Raw genomic sequence first — 25,591 nt, forward strand, 5'->3', positions numbered from 1 at the left:
TTTCGGTTTTTCTAGACAGGGTTTCTCTGTGTAGCTCTGGCTGTCCTGGAACTCACTCTGTAGACCAGGCTGGCCTCGAACTCAGAAATCCACCTGCCTTTGCCTCCCAAGTGCTGGGACTACCACGCCTGGCTCCTGTAATTCTTTAAGGGACTTTTGTGTTTTCTCTTTAAGGGCTTCTAGCTGTTTACCTGTGTTCTCCTGTATTTCTTTAAGCGAGTTATTTAGGCCCTTCTTAAAGTCCTCTATCATCATCATGAGATGTGACTTTAAATCAGAGTCTTGCTTTTCTGGTGTGTTGGGGTATCCAGGGCTCACTGTGGTGGGAGAACTGGTTTCTGATGATGCCAAATATCCTTGGTTTCTGTTGCTTATGTTCTTGCCCTTGCCTCTCGCCATCTGGATAGATAGATATCTCTGGTGTTAGCTTGTGTTGCTGTCTCTGACTATGGCTTCTCCCTCCTGCAAGCCTGTGTGCCACTCCTCCTGGGCAACCAGTTCTCTCCAGGATGAATTTGGGTATGGAGAGCTATGGTACAGGGTCAGCCCAGGGGTGCAGACAGAAACCTGAAGGATCCTGTTCCTGGCTGTTACTTGGTGCCTGTGTCCTGAGGTTTCTGGACGGGTCCACAGGAACAGAGGTGATGGTCTTGCCTGTGCTCACAAATGTGCCAGCACTCCTTGGAGACCAGCTCTCTCTAGGCAGCAGTATATGGTATGGAGCACTGTGGCACAGGATCAGCTCCAGGTGCAGACCCTGGTAGATCTTTATGAAGAAGTGCGCTCATCTAATAATTCAGCACCCACTGTGTCTAGGACTTTCCTAGGTACCAGCCGTTAACAGAAGAAAAACATGGAAATATTCTGAATTCATGAGACTATTTTTGTGGCAAACTAAATGATTCCTCTATTTTTCCTTTTATTAAGCTTATTTTCATAGACTTATTAATTTCATATGTTATTATCAAATTCTGATTGTGTTACTAAAGCACGTCTTTGAATGAAATCATTATGTTCATAGAAAATGGCCAGTATATCACACACTGACATTAAACCAGGCAGCCCTTTCCTATCTGCTCTTCTGACACCACTAATACGCTCAGTTCTTGACTGCTCACAAGCTTCAGGGCTCTAAATCACTCTGGTAAACTTTTTTTACCAGCTCTGTAATAGAGTATTTAAATGATGATATTTACCAAAAAAGAAGAGGGATTTTTTTTTTGATGAGAAGAAAACATTTTCAATAGAATTCCTTAAGATAAAAACATTTAAATCACAGGAATCCTTTCCCCAAATGTGTAAGTTGAGAGAATTTTTACATGCTAATTATTAAAATTTCCTTGTATAACAGGATAAGATATTCCTATTATAATTTACTAACTTCTGTTTTTTCATATTTCATGTTAATTTCTAGAAATGGATTTTTAAGCTGTATATCTTAAGGTATACAAAATGGCAAGATGATTTTATTTAGGCAAATTAACCAATAAGCAAATTCTCCATTGCCTTCACAGGTGACTTTCTGTGATTCCTAATAGCACATTAGATCTACATGTAGCCGTTTTCCAATATGAATTACATTATCATTAAACTGTGATCCTTCCCAACTGCATCTGATGGAAAAATTAGTATAGAGCTAGACCGGACTTGGTTTTAAAAGGAAATTTCTTTTGACATTCATTAAAATAAAATATCCCTTTGTTTTGCTTTCTGCATTTTTAATTGATATATTGTTAACATCACACATTATCTTCCTAGGCTGCTATAAGAATTATAGATAATATAAATAAAATATCTCCTTAAATAATAAATACAATAGGTAGTCTACAGTTGGTAGATATACACACATCTTGAGTGCCAAGTCTTTTGTAACAATGGCCCCATTAGACTTTCTTCTCTTGTGAAATTCCTGCCCTTAGTCGCTTGACAGCACTGTGGCCACAGAAGTAGCAGGTATTCATCTTCATTCTAAGTGGGGTCCTGACTGCTGACTTTAGCGTATGATTTGAAAGGCAATATACATCTTGTATTATGAATAAATCTCTTGTCTGTAACTTTGTAAGATGGTATTTGTTTTATTGTCAGCTACAATAAAAAATGACTCTGAATGGATTTGTCTCATTCCATTCTGAGTTTGTTTATTATCGGACATGGACCCAACTGTGAAAAGAATGTAGCTTTTCCAGTTTCCACCAAGAGTTGCCAATGAAAGACTTTGTTTTTATTTAGTTTTCAGAATATTAAATGAAATTTTGATCATTTGAATTATAAGAATGTATCTTTATTTAACAGAAGGAAAGTCTATAGTGTGGATGCTGTGGAGAAGAATTTAAATATGTCTATCCCATTACTTTGCTTGTCTTTGGAATAGACTGTGAATCTATATTCTACCCCCAACAAATAGTAATTTGTGTGCTGGTCTGCTAATTAGTATGGCTATTTTCTGTTTTGTTGATGAGGCTTAAATAAATGTCAAGGGTACAGCCATGAAGAGCTCCCAATTAGGCTTCACATTTGTAAAACCCAGCCCTTTCCCTTTTGTGTGGAGATGACAGTTCTAACAGCCGCCCTAGCCTAACAGGACTCCAGGGAAAGGAGCCTTCTCTGATTTTATTGAGAATAGGGCCTGTTTAGTCCTGTGAGAATACTGCTATCGGTCATGGTGCAGAGCAGTTTTAATCCTATGTACTTACCTTTTGTCAATCTTATATTAGTGGAATCCTGAGGAGTTAGTGAGCAATATTAGACCATTAATTCTAATTCTGTCATATGAAATTGTCTAAAATGTAATAGAAAAATTTAAGAATAAGAGAAAAATCCCTTTCAATAATAATTTTATGACTAACTGCTGAACTAGAAGCTGCTTTAAAGGATGAAACATTTTTTGCCTTAGTCCAGCAATCTGTCTCTCTCTGTCTCTCTCTGTCTCTCTCTCTCATACACACACACACATATCACACTCGGCTAACAACTACACTAGTGAACAAGTGTGAGAGCTCAGCGCTACCTCGAGTCAACATTAACAGATGGACGGCCCTAAGCAAGGCATTTCACTGTGACAAAATCTTGTGGAAGAGGACCGAGCAAGCTTTTTGTTGCTAAGCCTGATTAAAACCCTGGCACACATACCACTTTTAACTGTTTCTTGCCTAAGACAGAAGCCAGTCCACTAGAGTTTCTCCTTTTCTACCATCTAGATAGTTTATATAAATCTTTGCTGGAAAGGCTGGCCTTTCCTTTATGGTAAACAGTGTCCTTGACAATAAATACACACTAGGAATGGAGTTGGCACTTTGTTCACGAATGGGAAAGGTCTGAGAGTCTTGTTACTATCACATGCTACAATACTGGTAGCCATGCTTATATACAAAGGAGTAATTTGAAATGAGAACAGTTCCTCCTTAAGTAAGTGATGAAGAAATTTTCATCATAAGATATGATTGATATTTTTTTCTATATAAACGCTCACTTAAAATGAAATTTTGGTGTTTATATGTTAAATTGTTTACAAACCATTCTAATAGAACTAAATAGCTATGGCAAGTTTATAATTTATAAATAGTATACTTTATTTTTAAAACATATGCCCTAAAGGTATGTATACATGTATATATACATATATATGTATACATACATACACACACACACACACACACATATATATATTCCACAGAGAATTGTAAACAAATCATTTCATAGCCACAGTAGGATGTGTGGGGATATCAATAAAATCCCACCATCTTATCATCTTCAATGAAAATGATAATCAGATAATTTGTGTTTTATAGACTGTTTTATGCACTACAAATGTGTATAATGTCTACCTACAAATGTAAGTAATTTAAGTGCAATTTAAAATACAAAACTTAGATACGATTAAATTATGTAGCTTATAAGAAAAGCAAGAAACTCATATGAAGTTGTGTGTAGTTTATGGTAACATATTAATGCCAAAATTTTATTTATAAGAGTTAGTGGCCTCTGAAGCAAACTCTGTGATAAATGGCAGCACTTCTTGCTGAGACCTAGGAAGTGTATGACATTGGTATCGTTGCCACTTGTAGAGAGACACACTATAAGGATGCCACAAGTTCAAAGCCAGCCTAAGTTACATAGCAGGATTCTGAAGGAAGAAGCCACTTACTTCTTCACAAGGAAAAAGTAATTATAAGTAACAAATCAAGAAAAATAATTGTGTTGTCATGGGTTAGAGGAGAAATATGGCACATAAATATTAAGACTACTTGGTTTTGCTAAATAAGTTTTACATAAGACATACAATTATTACTTTTATTGTTCGAAATTATAGCATTCCCACCAAGCCTTTGCATGTACCCGAACCTGTTTTCCCTCAGCTTTGCGGTGTCTGTCTTCACTAAGTGTTCATGTAGATACAAGTTCTCCTGAGTACAGTCTCCTCAGCCTATACATTATTACTACATGTATGTTTTCAGGGCTGAGCACTTAGTATCCATACCCAGCCAGTACTTTTCACTGGAGAAGCCTGTCTCTCCCCGTCAGCATTTGTAGTTGCCTGTTGACATTGGTGTGCTTCCTCCTGTCCACATCAGACATGTCTGTTGTTGTCCTTGTTCAGTTAGTTGTAGCTTCTGATATTACGAGGAGACACATCTATCGCACAGTAAGCTCCCTGAACCTCATGCTCTGCCCTCTGCTCTACACTGTGGAACCTGGCTCCACAGTGGATCTGTAGTGCTTTTCTGTAACATACTTCATCTGTTGCAAAGAGAAGTTTCCTTGATGAGGGGCGAGGACTAGACATATCTGTGGTATAAGGAGAGATAGTTAAGATGTAGAGTTTGTGCCGGTTTAGTGAGGTCTTTGTAGGCTCTCCTTCAAGAGTGATGGCTTCACTAGCACTGGGTCGGTGGCCAAGTCCAGAACCGGGAATGCTTTCCTTCCTTCGGAACAGGACTTATGAAGACAAATATCTCTAAGAACCAGTTTTAATTTTCTGTTTATTTTGGCTCAATATTGAAGGCACTATTAAGGTCAATTGCTAGTTGAAATAATAGGGAAATGTTTTAAAACACTTTAAAGGATAAAACTTTTTGAAATACGTTAAGGGAACATGACCATAAGAAGTATTGCCTAAATAAAAGCACATTATAGCAACGTGTATTTTAGGGGCTCTTCATATTGGATTTAACCTAAATTATTCTAATGGCAGTAACTTATACAGTTGATTTTCTGGTAAAATACAGTATTGCTAATTAGAAAGAAGTTACTTTCTCCGATGGAACACTATTTCTTTCAAACATTTCATATTTGGTTGTAGTTAAAATTGTTTCAAAAAGAAAGCGGGTTCTGGATTGCAAGCATGCCCTCTAGTGGACGTTGTGTGGAGCTTTCCTCAGAAGTCAATTTGTAGTGCCAGGGGCAGAAGGGAGCGTTCAAGCCATCCTTCAGAAACTGGGCTTTAACTTCAATGTAACTTTGCAGAACAATGCTTAGTATATTACAAAGCATAATGGAAATGGTCATATTTGTGTAAATATGTCATATATAATTTTTAAAAATTTTAAAGTTTAATACTTTAATGTTAGAATTTTACTCTTTAAATTCATTTTCCATAAATAACTATTATAAAAATCTTGAAACAAAGAGAAAATAGACTCAATTTTTCCATCTAGTAAATCTGGTTAATAAATATTGCCATTTTAGACTTTATATAGAAACATGGAAACAGATTTTTCCCTCTGTTTTCTGTCCTTTAACTCCCCCCCTCCTTCCTATTCAGTGTTTCAGAGTTCTGATCAAATTAACAACAATTCTCTATTCCAAAAATATGCAATTTCTGTACACAGTTCTTATTTTCTCTCCAGAATCTTAGGAGAAGGAAATGATGCTTTCTCCTGTCTGGCTTGGCTTGGCTTGGTTTGGCTTGCTTTGGTTTGCTTTGCATTCCCCCCCTGTGTGGCTCTGCTTTGAAGTTGGTCAGAGATCAGTTGCTGGTATTGGTGGTGGGAAAAGCCATTAGCACACAGTAGCTATTCCCACTAAAAATTCAGGATTTTTGCCATTTCTCCAAGGATCACTAATTTATGCTTCTTCACTGAGGTATTTAATACTTAATCATATTGTTTTTATGTTGACTAATAATTTCTTACACTGAAAAGCTAGCTGTAAAACCACTGGTCAAATTTGTGTTTTCAAATGTTAAAGACGTAAGGGGTAGTGGGATTTAAATCACAGTTGGTATCACCCAGCATATGAACAGCCCTTAAAAGCTGGCTTCCTAATATCCAGCTTGAAGCCTTGTTTGTTGCAAGTGCCCACGTGGGTAAGTGTGCATCCTGTGAGTTGAGACGTCTTATGGCAGTTGTTGTGTCTTAGAGACAGCCTCCTGGGTATGGCCATTGCCAGCTTCTCATAGTCTCTGGACAACAAGCAAGAATGGACCCTAAAGGTACTGTTTCTGGGATGAGTAGTTTGCCAAACCAGGGATCAGTTCTGATTTCCTGCATTCTATTTGTCAACTCTAACACTGAACGATTTTTTTTTTTAATTTTTTTTTTTTAAAAGAAAGAAAGAAAACTAGAATAGATTAAAACCAAATTGAAATGAGCCTCTGTTAATGCACTGGTGCTTTGATCTGGACAGAGTGAATGTATCATCAGGAGACTCCCATTTAACTATCTGACCATCAGGGTAAGCTACTTCCTGGCTTTGGAGACCATGTGTCTCCTTGGAACCTCTAGAAGTATTAGTCCTGCTAATTTAGCTTTGAAGATAACTTGCTTCCTTTTAAGTTCTTAAGGTCCATGATTTACAAATACAGGAAGACATCTATTTCATTCTCTGCCCATCAGCCTTGTCACTTAATAGGAAGGAACAGAAATATCTGAGTTTTTATAATATGATGAACACAGACAAGAATACCAGCTCTGCGCTATGGATGGTTTGGGAACATAAACATCACTCCTAAACCTCACTTCAAGAGCTGAGCTGTAAGGTGATGGTAAAGTGCCCGCCTGCCTCCGCGGAGGACTCCGAAAATCCCAGGCTGTTACACATGGTGCTTCCAGAGCTCACTACAGTCAGTTTCACAGTTAGGTAATATTTGCCCATTTTATTTACAGTAACAATCCACTATACATGGGGGTGGGGAGGTGGAGAGAAAGAGAGAGGTAGGTAGGTGGGGAGACCGAGGGAGGGAAGGAGTGGGGTAGTTCTGGGGAGCCAGACAGAGAGTCTCCTCTATGGAAACAGAATGCACTGCACACGCTGCTGCTGGCAGGGCTCCGCTTCTGGGTACTCGGCACCCTACTTTCTTGTTAATGTTCTTCATTTCACTTGTTTTGCTTTCTTTTCTCTTTGTGTTTTATTCAATTATGGTCATGTCTTTTGACCTGTCTCAAATCTTTGTTGAATCTGCTGATGAGATCTGGAACTGATTTTCATCTACTGTATCAGGATGTTTTGTTTTGTTTTCTATGAGTTCCACTTGTTTCTTTTTTAAAATATCCATTTTTGCTATGATTCATTTCCTCATGCATTATCTATTCATTAATGTCTCAAAATTCTTAATTGAATTCTGGAATTTATATATAGAGTGTATTAATATTTGCATCTATAAATGAACATGTATTTCTTTTATAATGGCATTGATTATTACAAGCAGGTGTGTGTCTGGAATTGGATTTTGTTATTGATAAGCATATCAGTGGGATGCTATGATCTCCTGCATTTGTAGAATACTTGTGGAGAAAGTTCTAGATTCTCTCAGTTTTCCTGATTCATCCTAAGCTTTCTGAAGGTTTTATCTGCCTGAGCCACATGGGACCAGGGCTGAACTTGGTCCAGGCCTTGTGGCTTTTCTGTGTATCTTCATTCTTAGGCAAGCCATGTCTCTTTACGTCCACTGTAGCCTTTATGGAAGCCCCGTGAGTTCATCTCTGTCCTTGTGACAGATTCCTCAAAGAAACAATTTAAAAGGAAAGGTTTTCTTTAGCTTGTGGCCTCAGAGATCCATTCACCCATACGCCTTGCTTCATGGTCATACAAGGCAGTGTATCATGACAACAGTATCATGACAGCAGTGAGTCTGGCAGGGTGCTCCCCTCATGCCAGCCCCAGAGCCAGCTCGGAAGAGAAAGGAAGAGGCCAAAGATCAGCTTGTCTTCCTGGAGCACCCCCTGGTGACTTCCTTACCCCCACCAAGCCTCACCAACTGAAATTCCCAACATCACCTCCACCTCTCTCCAAAAGCAGCTGCGACTTGGTCAAGTTGTCATCACATGGACCTATAGAAGACATTCCTATTCAAACTGCTTTCCTTGGAGGGGGAGTTCCTGGGCCCTCCCCAGTGGTGTCCCTAGGGCTTGCTGTCCTTCACACCTGTAGAGAATTTGCTTCTCCACTTTCCCTAACAGTCTTGGGAAAGGGTTTAGTTTTCTATGAAATAAGGATATAGAAAAGTGTGTTGAGTGCCCATCCGCAGTCTCTGCTCTCAACTACCAGAGGCACTTTGTCTTTCCAGTCTGTCTCGCATGCCCTCCCTTTAGCAAGTAAAGTTACAGGAATGTGTGTAGAGGAAAGAGCTAGAGACTGCAAACACTCCTCCCTTTGGCTGGGAGATTCCTCAGTACTCTAACTTGACACATGGGCCTATACATTTCCTTTATGTAATGTTGCTTTGAACTTTCGATAAGCTTATCTCCCTGTTTGTTGCCAAGGCCTTCTGATAGATGAGGCTCAGTTTCCTTGGTTACTGTGAATTGGGATTCAAAAGTGATTATGATATACTTTTTAGGTTATCTAGACTTGGTCATTGTTAAGATGGGAGTGGCATTCTGCAGAAGTTTTCTACATCTAAGTGGAAGTAGGAACTAAAATGTAAAATTCTTAGTCTCAGGCCGGTAAGATCAAATATTATTAGGGATTGCTTCTGGTACAAGGAAGCTCACAGCTATGTTGTGTTTTGCCTGCATGTATCTATGTGAGTCACCTGTTTGCCTGGGGCCTGAATAGTTCAGAAGAGGGCCTCAGATTTCCTGGAAGTAGAGTTTGAGTGTTGTTGGCTGCTTTTTTTGTGCTGGGAACAGAACCCAGGTCCTCCTCAAGAGCAGCCTGTGTAGGTGGTAGGTAAAAGGAGACAAGGCACAAGAGGCTGACAAGGAATGTGAGATCACTGTAGGCAACAGCTGGAGGACTTGTGTGTGGTCAGGGCCATATCCAAATCACTGCTGACAGAGCCACTGTGTGCCCCTGCTCAGGACTGGCCTTATCAGGATTCCATAAGACCTCAGCTTTTTACCCAATACCAACAGGAATCATCAGCTCAGTCCATTTGATCTCACAGATCATGAGACTTGTTAGTCTTTCCAGTCCCCTAAGTGCACCAGGAGGCTGTTCAATCGTCAGGCCTCAGCGCTAGTCTCCTGCCTCACGGTGTCTTGCCTTCCTGGAGCATTAGCACCTCTATCTCACTAGGACAGTCCCTGCTTTACAGTCAGGCTAAGGCTTGACTTTATAGGCAGTCTTTCTCTCTCACAGTTTGTCTGGACCCTCAGGACACTCTCGTGAAGCATGGCAATAATAGAAATAGTTCATTAGTGGAGCCTACACACCTGGGACAGGGTCCTAGCTCTGTCCCTTTGGAATTCTTACCCAAGTCACTGCTTGCTAACATTTGTGAGCATCATGCACAGCATGGGAAAGTGTTCAGCACAGTTAGTGTAAAGTAAGCTTGCCAAGGAAACCTCTAAAACTGAAGAAAACCTTCTGTAAGGCTTTAACTGTGCTTCAGTTGCTACCTGTAAACATCAAAAAGGTATTTTGAAGTTCTTTGCAAATAACACTACTGTGCATGTTCAAGCCGTTTTGTACTGTGATATTTTCATATGCCACAAATGGGTTTTATGCATAGTATCAGGTGTTTGCTATAGACTTTGGATCAGCAAAAAGTCTTTCTGGATTTTGATTGCCTCAACTCCAAGATGGGACAGTATCAAAATGTGTTCTTACTTTTAGAAGCTGGAGAGATGGCTCAGTGGTTTAGTGGTGCCTGGGTTCAGTTCCCAGCACATAAAGCTGTTAACAATGCTCAAAATCTACTTCCAGGAAATCTGAAACCCTCTTCTGACCTCCTCAGGCTCCAGGCATACAGGTGACTCACCTACAGGCAATAACACGTACACATACAAATAAATAAATAAATAAATCTTTTTTTAAAAGTAAGGCTGTTTTTTTTAAAGTCTATGTAACACACACACACATGTAATCCTAGCCCCGTGGAGGCAGAGACAGGACTGTGAAGCCAAGGCCAGTATGAACTTCATAGTGAGTCTGTCTTAGAAATGTTACATATGTTATCAGAATCTCAATTCTGTTTCATCTGCTTATGTCAGAACTATTTCTCTCAACTCTCCCACTCCGCCCACCACCCCACCTTACCCCACCCTTGAGCTAAGCTGCACTTGGCCTGGTTAACATTGTTTGCCATCTAGTGATCACAGTGGTAATTGCAAGCTTACCAGGCTCCTCGGCTTTGGCCATTTTCGTCTGATGTGCTTCCCAGAAGGCATTGCAGGGAAGATAGCATTCAACTAGCCTGAATTGGCTTCTTGAGTTCTCCTCAGATATTCAGTTGTGTGGTTCTGTGACTTAGTCCTTTCCTGTGAGATGGTGTGTGTTTTCTTTTCTTTAAACAGTTCCTGTCTGCATCAGTCTTGTTTATTTCATTCAGTATCTACACAGGGTCAGGTCTAGGAAGAGAAAGATCCACTCACAGTTCCTTCCATACTGATAGACATTCTTTTTCAATAACGTAGCATTTCCCCACCGTCCTATCGAGGAACCCTCAACCTTGTGGATTTTCACACACACTCAATGTGCACTTTACATTTTCACGAAAGCTGACTTGTATTTTATAACTATACATGTTCAAATTTAGATTGAGATTTGTGATGTTCAGTTCTAAGTCTCATTTTAATTTCTTTTTCTAAGTGATAGAAGCTTTGGCTGCCTTATATTCTTTTTAAATACTTCTTTTCAATTTTTAATCATGTGTCTGTGTGCAGTAGTTTGTGTGAGGGTATGTAAATGAAATCAGAAGTATCAGTAGCCACTAGAATTACAAGTAGTTGTAAGACACCCAATATTGGTACTGGGAAATGAACTCAAGTCCTCTGCCAAAACAATATACGATCTTAACCACAAAGCGATGCAGCCCCTATTTTACCCTCCCAAGGTGTATCTGTCCTGTGTGATACCTCCATCCTAGAAGAGGTGGTAACTGCCCACCTGTATGTAACCCTGAAGTGTTTATTTCCTGTTTGCAATAGGTTTATTCCGTAGAGGAAATATTTTTATTATTGTATTTGTACCATGAAAGCAGTGAAATGCATAATAGTTGGTGTTTACTGCATGTTTGTGGAATGAAGAAGTGCTAAGAACTAAAAGAAAAGGGATGCACCTTACCTTAAAGCTCCAACTTCAAGTAAGCTGCCAGAAGACAGTTGAGCCCATGGCCTCTGTGCTGCACTCTATCATCTGGGACTGTGAGCCCAGAGTCTCTTGCTACACTCTATCTGGGACTGTGAATCTGGTATTGGTTCTTCCCTGCCACCCTTGCCCACATTCTCACCCCCTCATTCTGCTGCTAAATCAATGGTGTCTCTGGGTAACACCAGGTTACATAGTCCAGCTGACTTTTTAATAAGTGTGCGCCACCTAGTGATCAAAAGAATAACTGCAAATGTTGATGGCCCCGAAAGCAGCATGAGTGCCATGATAACAAACTTCTCGTGTTCCCCTGACTACCCCAGTGGAGGGAAGCTTTATGTGTGCTTACTCCTTCTCACCATCTTCTTAACACATGGCCTTCCGGAGCCCAGGGAAAAGAGTTCCTTTGGGTTCAATGATTGTTAGGTCAAATTCTTACAAAGTGCTCTCTCAGCAGGGATAGCTTAGTAGGAGCTAATTTGAGTCACACCTTTTGTGCTTGTTGGTGTGATTTTTGGAGTTTGTTTAGTTTTTATTTACTAGACTAACATCCATAAGGACACAAAGCTCTGTTCTTGCTAATTCTTGTGCCTCAGCATATAGCCTAATGCATGGCACAAAAAGATGGCCCTTCGTTCTTCACTGAGGTAATGAATGGGCCTCAGGAACACAGAAGAGGCTGATGTCACCCGATTAAATACTCAACACAACTGTGCTGGATGGTTTTATGTCAGCTTGATACAAGCTGAAGTCAGCAGGGAGGAGGGAACCCCAAGTAAGAAAATGCACCCATGAGATCAGGCTGTAGGCAAGCTTGTAGGGCATTTTCATAATTAGTGATTGACAGGGGAGGGCCTATCACATTGTGGGTGGTGCCATCCCTGGGCTGGTAGCCCTGGGTTCTATTAAAAAGCAGACTGAGCGTTCCATGAGGAGCAAGGCCGTAAAGCAGCAGCCCTTCCTGGCCTCTGTATTAGCTCCTGCCTCTAGCTTCCTGCTCTGTTTGAGTTCCTGTGCTGATTTCCTTCTGTGATGAACGGTGATATGGAAGTGTAGGCCAAATAAACCCTTTCATGACCAACTTGCTTTGGTCACGATGTTTCATCACAGCAACCCTAAGACAAGAGCCTACCTGCTATATATGCAAATATTTATTTCTTCAGGAAGTATCAACTGCATGCTTTGGAGGAAGGATAAGCCTATATTAAAGAGTAAAATCATGTACATATTTTACTTAGGTTATTAAGTGTTCTGTTTTGCTTTCAGTTGCTGTGATAAACCAAAAGCAACTTGGGGAGCAAATAGTTTATTTCCACTTACAGGTAACAGTCTATCATAGTGGAAGCCAAGGCTGGAGCTCAGGCAGGAGCCTGAGGCGGGACCATGGAGGAATGCTGCTTACTGACTGGTTCCCAAGCGTGCATTCACTCACCTTTCTTACCTTGCCCACATCCACCTGCCCAGGGGTGACAGCGCCCACAATGGGCAGAGCCTCCTGCATCAATTAACAATAGAGAAATTTCTCCCTGAGACATGCCCATAGGCTAATGTGAAGAAGGCAGTTCTTCAGTTCCTTCTTCCCACATGTGTCAAGTTTACAGTCAAGGTTAGTCATCACATGAAGAAATGAGGGCACCAATGAGACAAGACAACAAACAATCCAGGGGACAGCACATAGACAGGAAGAAACATGGGCGGCCCACAGTGCAGATGCCACCTGTAGCTCCAGAGTCTCCACTGGACGTAGGTTAACATCTACAAAAAAAGAAAATGGTTATTAGTTCATTTTATGTGTTTCTAAAATTCTTTTGTGAATATCTTTTGTAAAGTACACTAGTTAGTAGCATCTCTATGAAAATTAATAGAGGCCTGTGTAGGTAGGAAGTGTGAAATAACACTCAGATTTTCTGATGAAGTTCTTTTCATGACTTAAGTATTACATAGATTGTACAGAGAATGGTTTGGGTGAAATACTGGAGAGCCCTGATCAGACAGGCAGCTAAGGATGAAAGCGTCTTGGAGCAGCCAGGATCTGCAGCACAACAGATGACAGCGCTTCCTCTGTTGTTGCTGTTCCTGTTCTGCACGCTGTATGTGGCTTGGAGAAACTATCCAGCATCTCTGGACGTACCTCAGCTTAATATTCTTATCTTCGCAAATAGTGGTGATATTAACAAATAGCAGCCACGTTAAGCACATTTTAGTGTCCTCGTAGTTTGCTTATTTTGTTTTAAATTTTAATTGTTTTATTAGGAAGTTGCACATGTAGAGTTCATTGTACTGACAGTGCAGTATTGTATTAATTTGTTTTTGTTGTTGTTTTTGTTGTTATTGTTGTTGTTTTGGGAAAGAGAGTAAGATTAATTTTCCCTCCCAGAACAAATGTTGTGGTCGATAGTTTCGTTCCTAGATAATTCTGAGAACTGAAGAAACTTCAGTTTATGTGGCAAACTGACATGGTCTTAGCNCCTCAGTACCTCCTCATCCTCAGACTCCTGGGGGACTCGCTACACATTTCAGTCACAGGTCACAAGTGCTTATCCTGTGTGTGTGTCCCTCGTTGCTTCACCTTAGGAGCATTGGCACCAAGGAGTGAGCAGGTAGGTGGGCCTCTCTAGAGATCCCAGAGACTTATTTATTCTGTAGTGCAGCCAATGGAGATATCTGTGGGCTTGGAGACAGGCAGGTCCTCCTTTAGGGGATGTGGCCAAGGGCAAAGCCAAGGCTAAAGTTCCCCACGCAGAAGGACGGTATATGATTTTGAGCACCATGACAACAAGTTTTCACCTCTGAATGTCATTACCCACTTGAAAACCCCAAAGCCCTGTTCTGAGCTTCTGAGGTTCTGAGGTTCAAGTGTCCGAGAAGACATGGCCCGCTTCCATGNGTAAAAGGATGATGATGTAAAAGTTATAACCTTATTTTTGAAGCATTGAACCATGTATAATAATAAAGAGAACATTTTAGAAATCTTCAGATATTCTTTATATAGCTTTAGCTATAGCAGTGATGAGCTCAAGGCCAGTCACCAATACCGGATTATTTTCAAGGAAAAACCTAACCGTGAATCTTTTAACCTATGCCTTTCTTAAGATGTGTCTTGAAGATAAGTGCTTTTAAGCTGAAGTTCAAAAATGGGGTATTTTGAACACTAATAATAACTGGTGGTTTAAAATGTACTAAATATATATAAGCCATGACAATATTAAAAATAACCTCATCTTGTCATCAGTTTAGAGACTGCTGGGGCAGTGGCTCATTACTCTTGGAAATAAAAGAGCACACCAACAACTTCTATGCTCTCTTTGGTCTGTATTATATTTTAATATAGTGCTAAATGGTAAAGGGTTTTTTTTATAAAATTCTAGCAAATATAAAAGGAATACTCCATAAAATGATAACGCTAATAAAAAATGGATCTCCCAGTGGTCATGACAAGTGAATGGAACCAAGTGAGTGGCTAGGCAAGCCACACCCAGAGCCGTGTTAACAAAATTGAACATCACATGCCTACCACTGTGCACTATAAGACTGCACATTGCCACCGTGGCTTGTGCTTGCCAGAAACAAGCATCAGTCAGCTGAAAGTGGAGTCTGGACCGCCACATAAACTGCCAGTTTTCAGGAAATGAGGGTGGGCTACTATGTTTCAGTCATGGCTGGTGCAAAAGAAAGGGGACACTGAAGGAGACTGGGGACATGGCACCACAGGCAGCACTGACCTGTGTAATTCTGACCCACAAATTAAATGTATGGAGATAGACTATATGGTGTAAAAGATTAAAGGTTAACTGTTCACTTGTAGATGTCACAATTTTTAAATTGTGTTAAAAAGACATCTTGGAGCTAGGAAGATGGTTCAGCAGCTAAAAGCTCTTTGTGGAGGGCTCAGGTTCAGATCTCCAAAACTTCAAGGAAGCTCGAAACAGCCTGTAACTCTAGTTCCAGGGATCCGACACCCTCCTCTGGCCTCTGCAGGCACCAGGCATGCAGCAGTACACATACATACATACATACATACATACATACATACATACTTACATACACTCATACACATAAGACAAAATAAATCTTTAAAAACAAATATTTGTTAAAACTACCTAGGGCTGGCAAGACAGCTGAGCAGGTAAAGGTTGCTGCCAAGCCTGATGATCTGAGTTCAATTCCAAGAACCGTCATAGTAGAAAGACAGAGCCAACTCCCGCAGGTTGTCATCTGATTGCCACATGTTTATTGTGGAATGCATGTGCATACAAACAGATCAGCCAATCAACATGAACATTTTACATTTGAGAACGTCTGATGAATGCATAATATAGTATTTTCAGGTACAAATGATAAATTGTTATTTTAAGATCTTGCTCTTGAGAGTGAGTTCCTCAGATCGAGCACTGGGACTATCTGAAAATGTTACAAATGCAGGAATTTGGGCCCCAACACTCCAGAAGCACTGGAGAACCAGAGTCTACATTTAGTAGTAAATATAAAATTGACAACTGTTGATGGTTCTTTTGAAAATGTGATAGTTGCCTTGTGGATGCACGGTGTGACTGTTCACCTATATATCTATTTCCAGTTATTACTGGAGAAGCTAGGAAGTGTTGATTCTTTTTTAAATGCTGCTTTGTTCTTTTTCTCCTTGTTCTAATTTGTCAGGTTATTGGATGACATTCAAAGCTTTGAAAACATATGTCTAAGTATTTATTATAAAAAATTACATTGTTCCTTTAAAATTATTAAAGAGACATATTTCAAATCAGTAACTCAACTTATTGTCAACTTTCCTCTCCAGGCACACTTGAAAAGACCTCATAAGAGCCTAGATGGTACCCTGTATGATGATGATGATGATGACGACATTGAACGGGCAAGCAAGTGAGTCCAACACTACGGGACCCTGTGTAGTGGCATGGCCTTTAGGCACTAGTAAAGTTCATGTTTGCTCCCTCTCAATGTTCACCAACAAACAGAAATGGCACTCCTTGCACCGCTGTGAGGAATGAGGCTTAGGACAGGGGCACGGCATAGTAGACTTTGAAAGTGTCATGCTCCTGGGAAGCAGAGTTATCTTCAGAGGCGTCCAAGGAGTAGGAAAGATGACAGAGATGAACACCCCACACTGAGAGGGACAGGTGAAATAGGGACAGTGGTAACAGTCCAGTGAGCCAGGGGAGGGCTTAAGGTGAAGGCACCATCACAGGAAGGAAGTTTAGAACTGTTACTGGATACAAAGAATGGAGAATTGTATAAACTAATTTTTTAAGCAATTTTAAGATACATAGTAATAAAATGGACATCCTACATATGAAATCTGTCTACATAGGAGAATATTTATTCTTCTCTAAAACAAATAAGAAAAGGACAACCATATAGATTATGAAGAGTATATTTGGAATGTTGCAAATGTTCTAAGTGTTCAATCTAACGTTTCTAGGAAATTCCCAAATCCTATAGATGGAAAGTCTGGCTTCAGATTACTGAGCCATGACTTTGTATTTATTTGCTCTGATGTGTGTACTTAAGTATTTTAGTATTTGAAGCAGATGTATGCATAACTGTGGAGACTTTGACTAATTTTTATTTCTGTCCTTTGTCCCTGCCTGTCCTTCAACCCTCTCTTTCCTCTTTCTCATTTCTTCCTTTTCTTCCTGTCTTGTGTCTCCCTCTCCTTTCCTCCCCTTTTCCTTCCTCTAAACCACCCCCCTTCCTTTCCTCCTCTTAACCCTTCCCTCTCCTTTCCCTGGTTTCTTTCTGGAACCCAGACTAGCCTCACACGTGCAATCCTCCTGCCTCAGCCTCCAGGATGCTGGGTTTAAAAGTGAGCATCACCCTCACCTTCAGTTGTGACCTTGTTGTTGTTTTGTTGGCATAGCGAGTAAGTTGAGACTCAGCCTGTGCCGACTGCTCCACCTTGTGTCTCCTTTCAGGATATCTTCTGAAGACGGGGAAGAAACATGTGCTTATTTCTACGAAAGCGATGACTCCATTGAAGCCCAGGTGAAGGCTCCTTACTCAGGGGAGATGGACTTACTGGGTGAGATCCTGGACACGCTGAGCACGCACAGCTCTGATCAAGGAAAGCTGGCGCCTGCCAAGAGCCTGGATTTCTTCAGATCCATGGATGACATTGATTACAAGCCTACGGTTAGTTGAGACACAGAATTAAATGGAAACCCTCTTGCCTTTGCTATGGTTGCCCAATCAGATAAATAAACTTAGTTTATAGAAGCATTTTACCTCTAGGTAGGTACAGAAACTTCAAACTATGGTAAAATGTACATCGTATGGATTATTTCTGCAGCTCACACTGCTGCTGTAGCCACTGCTCTGGTGCTACCCGGTGATGCCCCTTTCTGGGCATAGTGCCGTCTAGTTTAGCATTCATCCTTTTGAAAACATTTTTATGTGAAATATTCCTATTTTTATAAAAACTCCTGAGCTTTAAAGAAACACTGTAATTAATATGTCTTAAAAATATTTTTTCTATTTTCTTGTTTGAAAAGTGAACAGTTTTAAATGAACTAAAGTGCTTCAAAAAAAAAAAAAACCTTTATGTGCAGTGGGACCCCATTCTGACTGGAGAACAGGACGTTCTATGTGGATTTGACTGTGACAGGTGACAATTTAAACACATTGAAAACAGAGTTTGTGGAGTCCCCACCTGACACCCATCATTCCTCTTCATGGGGCAGGCAGGAACTGTCAGGATTCAGTCAGTGCTCCCCTCCCCCTGAGGTGGGGCTCAGGCCCCTGCTGAAGCATGGTTACCTTGCTTTCAAAGCAGACACCAAGTTACTAAAGAATCACTGTCATTTTATTGTAAGTATTCTGAAGTTGTAATTCCCTTCCCAGAACAAGTCCAACGCTCCCAGTGAGAATAACCTGGCCCTGCTGTGTGCTTCTGGAGACCAGGGAGAGTGGAATCTCGGGCAGGATGACAGCGCCCTCCATGGCAGGCAACTCCCTCCATCCCCAAGGAAACGTGTTTCCTCCGGTGGCTTGACAGATTCTCTGTTTATCCTGAAAGAGGAGAGCAGTGAGAAGCCCCTCTGTGCTGACAGTGTAAGTGGCCCTACTGTGGTTGAAAAGCCAGCTTCAGGATTGGGTTTCCAGCCAGCTACTCCTGAAGCCTCCCAAACAGAGAGAGGAAAAGCAGAAGTGAAGCAAACACCAGGTCAGGCTCCACTCCAGTCAGAGGATCTGTCGGTGCCTGGCCCCGGGAGCCGCCAGTCGACTTTTGTTCCCTGGGAGAAGGCTGGCAAAGAGGACACGAAGCCTTCAAAGGACGTCGGACTTCTCCAAGAAGTAGTGTCATTGTGTCATATGTCATGTGACTTCCAACAAGATTTAAACATTTCAGAAGAAAGCAGAAGTGGAAACCAAACTTAGGTACCAGTAGAGGGTCAGTTGCTTGCCTCTTGGCTTCTCCAGAGACATGTGGAATTCCTTCCCTGTGATGGGAACAGTAGAGTCGCTGATAGGAATGGCGACCCCTACTGCAGTCTAGTCGGTTTCCCTGTCTGTTCATCTCATGGATCTGTATTACCTATTACCTATTGGTTTCCCAGCGTAAAATGAATTCTGCTGTGCTGTTAAATCAGGTACTAATTTGTACATAGGCTGAAAGTGTGTTTTGAACTTAAGCTTTCCCAGTATTTGGTGCTTAATGCTGTTTGTTTTATTTAAACTAAGTGTGCATATATAACCCCTACATATCGCCAGTAGTTACTGTACTAATCTGGCTGAGCATGAACTGATCAAGATGTCAAAACTGATCAAAAATAGCCTAACACTGATGAAACTGTTAACCCACTAATTGCCTTAATCTTCCAGTTATGTTAAGCATACAGATGACATGTGATGCAAAGCTTGGAAGAGGAGTTGTCTTGTCCTGCAGAGCAATAATGCCTTTTCCTATCATGAATTAAGCTCACCATTCTTTTCCAGTTTAAATGCACTCTAGCAGAAATAATTTGCTTTTTATGAAGACCTGTAGCCATGTTTTCCACCAACGTGAATGTGTATATTTACCTTTCAGTGAGCTATATTAAGTGCTGAATTACAATGTGAAGTTAAAAGCTTCTGCTTACAAAGAAGCCCCTCAATGTTCGATCTCATGTATGTGTTAACTATGGTCCACTGCCCGAAAGCCAAATGCCCTGCAGAGTCCAGATAGGCCGTGTCCTCTTCTTCTCTTAACTGACGTGCTGTGAAGATGCTCATAGCCTTACCTTGTTTGCTTTTTTAAAGAATTAACTTTGTATTTTAAATGTCCTTCTAGATTTATAGAAAAAAAATGCAAAGATGGTACTGAGTTGCTCTCTGCCCTGGACCCTGCCTCTGCTGTTGTTAGCATCCTATGTTAGTATGCAGCATTTGCCGTATCATTGACTCGCTGTGTGGTATTCAGAGCTCTGACTGTTCCCTGCTGTCCCCTTTCTGTTCCCTTATCACCTCAGAGTTCTAGAGTATGTTCTACCATCATGTCTTCTGAGGTTCCTTCTCACCCTGGGACTTCACTTTCTTAGTTTGATGGCCTTGAAGTTTTCAGGAATATTGTTCAGATGTCCAGCTCCTGTACTGTATGTAGTATTTTTCTCCTTATTACACTGAGGTTATCCAGGTTTGAGGGAGAAGATCACAGAAGAAAAGTGCCATTTTCAGCATCTGAAGGGGTGTGCTGCAAGCATATGCCATGTTGTGTTGTCTTTGAACACCTGCTGGGGTTCTCCATTCTGAGTGTGTCCCAACACCTGTTTTGTGCAGGCAAGCAGGAGGAGTGGAGGGAAAGAAGAGAGGAAGGGCAGGCACAATAGAATTATTTAGGGCAGAGAAGTATCAGAATGCATCCCTTGTGATTCTCCGTGGATCCTGCCTCCCTCATGATTACTCTTTAGCTTTGGAGCACACCTGAGAGCACATGCAGCATGATCCCTAGATGTGCAGGTAGTGACGCCATGGTTCTAGTCTATCCATCCTCAAGTGTGATGATTACTTTTCAAAAATTGTCCTTTTTAGTGAAAAAAAAAGTTTGCAGAACCATTGAAGAACTCCAGCAAGGCCGTACTCTAAAGTATTTACTTAAAGAACAGAATTTTAGCTAGAAGTTTAGGAGGTTTATTTAACGTAGTCCTTAAAGTATTTACACAGGTCATTTTTTTTTTTTTTTTTTTTTTGGTATTCAGTCAGCTATGTCACTAGACCATGAATACACTTTCTTAAAACTGAAAAATTAAAAGTTGAACAGGATAAGCTAGCACACTTGTTCTTGATTGCCTTCCAGAAGTTAAAGGTAAGTCTGTATTGCTGAAGATATCATGGACTTCAAACACAGGACTATGTTCTGGCCTAAAAGCCTCTTCCCTGGGGACCAGCTTTCATAATACTGTAAGAAACTATAAAAACTTCTCATAGATGGAAGCATCCCATACTCCTACACTGTTTGACACACACAGGTCATTTTTTAAATCTGCATTCCAAAATATAAATAGATAGTTTTATTTGAGGTAATGGTTCCCTCTTTTGTAGTGGACAGTGGAGCCTGTCCTTCTGAGGATGGGCTCACTATCGAAGGGAATATTTAATCCTTATCTTCACACAATAATAATATGCAAGGTTGTGAGGTTGTGCCTGTATGTGTTGTTCGTTAGTCCCAGTTTACTGAAACAACAGGAGAGTACACGTGGAAGAGCTGATTTCAGCAGGAACCGGAAAAGTTACTGTGGTACTCACACTGCTAGGCAGGGGTTCCCACCGGATTCCTCAACAGAATGGAGCGCTTTTAATGCCATTTTTCAAGTGAGGTCTCTTTTTCACATCAGAACTCATTGTCTAAAAAAATGAGAGCATCCTGACTGCAGCTTAAAACACTGGCTTCCAGTCCACTTCCATGGTAATCCCATGGCCACAGGTTGGTGGCTCTCTACCTTGAGTCAGCTTGTGAGATGTTCTACTGTAACACTAGGCTATTTGGAAACATTTATCCACTCACAAATAATGTCCTAAGCCACGAAAATGATCTGTGCCTTACTGTAACAAGCAAAAACAGCTACTTTATGTTAAAAAGAAAAAAACAAAACTGTACACATTATTTTTAAATGTCCAGAAAACTGGAAGCAAGTAGGTGCTTCACACCATTAAAACCTTGAGTATTTGAAGTCAGCTTTTAAATGACACTTCCCAGTATTATGATGGAAACAGTTGTAAAACTAAGAGACCATCAGGTGAGCTCTGAAATTTTAAAAAAGGGAGTATAAAGGGAGTATTTTGTTTGTTTGTTTGTTTTGCTTTGCCCAAACCAAATCAAATATAAGTTCCCTGCTACTGAAAATACGTGTTTCTGTTCGCACTGCCATTCTAGATACTGAGCACCAACAACTGGAGCTCCCAAAATAAATCTTTCATCAGACAAGCCGCTTCTGCGCGATGAGAGACTTGACTAACTCACAGCTCTGGCTCCTGAATCTTGTGCTTTAGACGCCTCTAAAGGAACCCTGATCTGTGACTCGTCGAGTCTCTCTCAGGCTTTGCGTCCATGCCAGGTCAGGGGCTAACGATAGAAGAACAAATGTTGGTCTGCAGTTGTGTTAAAGTGAAGATGTTGCCGAGTAAAACGCATGGGTGATTACCTAGTCTTGCCGATCTTACTATCAGCTTATGGCATGCTGACTTTTCCAATTCAGAGTTAGTAACTCCTTCACTGAGAAAATATTTATTGACTTTTCAGGAGCAAGGTATAATAATTAAGGATGTAAGGGTACGGGAGGAAACAATCACCCAGCTCTGGGGAATCAATGAAAAGGGAAAGGAACTGTAGGTGTTAAAATAATAACTACTACTAATAATAATAATAATAAAATACAGTAAGGATGTATTTGCTTAGATGGTACTCGCTCAAGAATCAACACTGAGAGATGCTTTTTAAAAACAGCTGCTTTATTTAAAGTATGTTCAAACTACAGAATCATTGACTCTTTTAGTAATTATATGAGCCACTCATTAGAATGCTGCTAAGATCCCACCCTAAAGGACAGATTTAGAGGCACTGCTTGGCTGAGTCCTTGCTTTGACCATCGACACGATCTGGCATTGTCCCCTTGCAGTACTGATGGCCGTTTCCCCCAGTTCAGGAGTAATTTAGAGTATATAAAGGAAGAACCCAGTCATGTTGCTGGGAGTCCAGATTTTACATTAAAAAAAAGAAAAAGGTTGGTAAAAACATTTTCTAGGGAGCCTTTTTCTTCTTAGCTAATGGTGTGACTGTTATTAAGATGCTATGCTGATATCTAATGGCGTGACCCAGGAATGCCCAGGAAATACTTGTTGGTTAAACAAAGGGAAGATTCCTGGTCAACAGCAAATGACTGTGGGCATTCTTGCAGTCAACAGCTGTCCCTTCTCTGCTCAGATCTCCAGGACAAGTTCATCACTTTCATGAGTAAATTGTCTCCTGAGAACTTCAGGTTCTGGTTTGGTGTCAATGAGTCTTCAATCTGAGAAGATATTTGAAAATCAGAATGAAAGTTCAAAATGGAAACGGAACCCCTAACTGTAGGCTCTCCCCAGGCATCTCTTAACGTTGGTAGTCAGTTTTTTAGCAGTCTGATTCTCTGTGAGCATTTTCCCCACGTTGAGGCCAGAGGTCTATTAGTGTCTGTTTTTTAAAGCTTCCAGGAATAGAAACGCTTTGCAACAGCCAGTTGATGTTAGGATTTGTTTATAAAATAGGGAATTATCTATATTGAGACAGAAATATTTTATTTTGAAACATAGGATTTTGTGCAATATTTTTCTTGCATTGTTTAGTTTATATAAATATGCACATCTGCTTTTCTGGCAGACACCTTAAGGTCATGTCTTGCAGTATTTGCCTAAAACTGTATGTAGCAATGTTCTATGTGATTTCAGAAAAAAATTACTCTTTCTATTAGTAGAAGTGTTCTTGTTTATTTAAAATAATAATGTGGAGATTGCATTATTGTATCATAATGAACTGCCTCAGCCACAATAGATATGCAATAAGAAATTCCTGTTCCTTTGATTAGTATTGACAATACTGTTTCTTTAACAGAAATGTTTGTGGTACAGAGTGCTGGTTCTATCTGTGTTCATTTAACAGCTACTTCGCAGCACAAGAATCTAAACGGTATATTTATGTGATAACCATGTGTATGTAGATTATGACATCCTTTGTGATGAGTCTTTGTTGAGGCTTATAAAGGGCATTGCCAATACTTTTTGACTGTAAATTAATTTTTTGTATGATGTATAGTTTGTTTAGCCTTAGAGCTTCTTTAGATTTCTACTTTTATTATACTTGAATGAGGCAGAAAGCACTGTGGGCAGTTTGTAACTCTGGATGCAATATGCAGATATACCAAAAATAAAACAAGGTACTGAACAGCAGCGCTAATGGAATGCGTTATAATCCAGGAGTTGTGTTTTTCAAGCCACATTTTAGTGAAATGAAGTAATTGAAGATATACAGTCTTTTATCTAGACAGTATAGTCTCAAATGATTACCTCTTCAATGTGTCAAAGGTGTGTGTCCTTTTTAACTTCTGTATCAGTCCTTAGATGAGCCTTGAGGACCATCCATCCTCCCTCCTCGGACCACGTGATGTCTAGGACAGAACAAATCAACTACATTGTGCATATTAGGTGCACTGTCTGTGTGAAGTCACTATGTTTTAGATAGAGTAGCTTTCATAGGTAATTTTGAGAACTCTTTAATAATCATATACCAAATACTAAATTTTTAAAATGAGTTATTACTTAGCTGTGCCTAAAATCTCTTAGACATAAAGGCCACATGAGGGACTCAGGATTGAATGTTTCCAAAGTTTATGTTCATTCCTTTAGCTGAAGAGTTGTTTGCTCAACATATAACCAGTAGCTCAAAAAACAAAACAGAAAACCATGAGCAGCAAGACACTGAGATGTGCTTCATGGTGCTTGCCCTTGTGACTACAGTTTATCATCTCTGGACTTAATTACTATTGGGAAGATGTTCTGTATAAAAGTATTGTTTGGGAGTTTTTTAATATGCAAAATAAAATGTTGAATGAACTCTGCTTTGCCATAAAGTACCCAATAATGTCGCTGAAAATAAAATTGGTCACGATCAAACATTGTGTGGTGGTGATGGCTCTTCTAACTAACCAGTTGTCCCCTGTATGGCTACCAGAGAATGGCTTTGAGGACTCAGCTGGCTCCATCTCTTATCCTGTCACTGCTGCAGTGTAAACTTCAGCCTGATTCTTTCTGGTTGCCCTGTGTGGGTGCCACCTATTCTTTTCAAAACCATTTATCAGCCTTCCAGTTGCTGTGGCAAAATGACTGACATGGTAACTTGAAAGGATGAGACGAAAGGTTTACTGCAGCTTATGGTTGCAGGGATATTAGTCTGAAGTTCTCTGCGATCAGGCAGAGTCATGGCCGTGGGATTATAGGAGGGGGCTGCTCACCCCAGGGCAAAGAGTGCAGCATAGTAAACAGAAGAGGACAAACCTGGCTGGATATACCCCCAAGGATGCAGCCCCAGCCACTCATTTCCTCCCACGCCTCTCCACTTGGCAGAGGTTCTCTGTTCTCCCAGTAATCTATTCAAAGTTTGAAATCAAAGGATTATACTACCCACTAGGTTTGAGGCAGTATGATCAAATTGTTTGTGGAAACACTCTCTCAGGCTTACCTTTATAGACCTTGGAGACCACGGCGTTTCCCACCAGGTTAGCAATCACAGAGACTCTTACCGGCTTTAAAGGTCCTCAGGCCACAGTGGGCAGAGCTCCGGGACCCAAAAGGTGAATTTCTCATCTGTGAGCTGTGAGGGTCCACGTAGAGCAAAGGTGAGAGTGTGCAAAGGAGCATGTTTCCTTTTGGGCTCCGAATGTACAGGAGCGATCAGTGACTTTGAGGTTAGCCGTGGCGATCTTGGCAAGATGAGTCTCAGTATTTAATGATGGTGCCTTTATATGGAAGACAGTCATGTAATCTATACATTCAGAAACTACTTGTCATTGCATATAAATAAAAGAATGTACTCTAAAAATACCAAATAATGGGTCTGAGAAGCTCAGAGTCCAGTGATACCATGATTTTTTTTTTTTTTTTTTTTTTT

At 40.5% G+C, this 25,591-nt stretch overlaps 1 protein-coding gene across 2 annotated transcripts in view; it reads left to right on the plus strand.

Annotated features, from left to right (window-relative positions):
• Positions 1 to 24,607, plus strand: part of Dennd1b (DENN domain containing 1B) — a 209,379-nt gene extending 184,772 nt beyond the window's left edge. For both annotated transcript variants that reach the window (XM_021163128.2, XM_021163138.2), the window contains 3 exons: positions 16,262 to 16,344; positions 17,397 to 17,613; positions 18,322 to 24,607. In XM_021163128.2, coding sequence (XP_021018787.2) covers positions 16,262 to 16,344; positions 17,397 to 17,613; positions 18,322 to 18,858 — 837 coding nt within the window. In that variant the 3' untranslated portion in view covers positions 18,859 to 24,607. The remainder of the gene's footprint in view (positions 1 to 16,261; positions 16,345 to 17,396; positions 17,614 to 18,321) is intronic.
• Positions 24,608 to 25,591: the final 984 nt, after the last annotated feature.

The sequence above is a fragment of the Mus caroli genome, chromosome 1 (assembly GCF_900094665.2).
Source record: "Mus caroli chromosome 1, CAROLI_EIJ_v1.1, whole genome shotgun sequence".
In the NCBI taxonomy this organism is placed as follows: domain Eukaryota; kingdom Metazoa; phylum Chordata; class Mammalia; order Rodentia; family Muridae; genus Mus; species Mus caroli.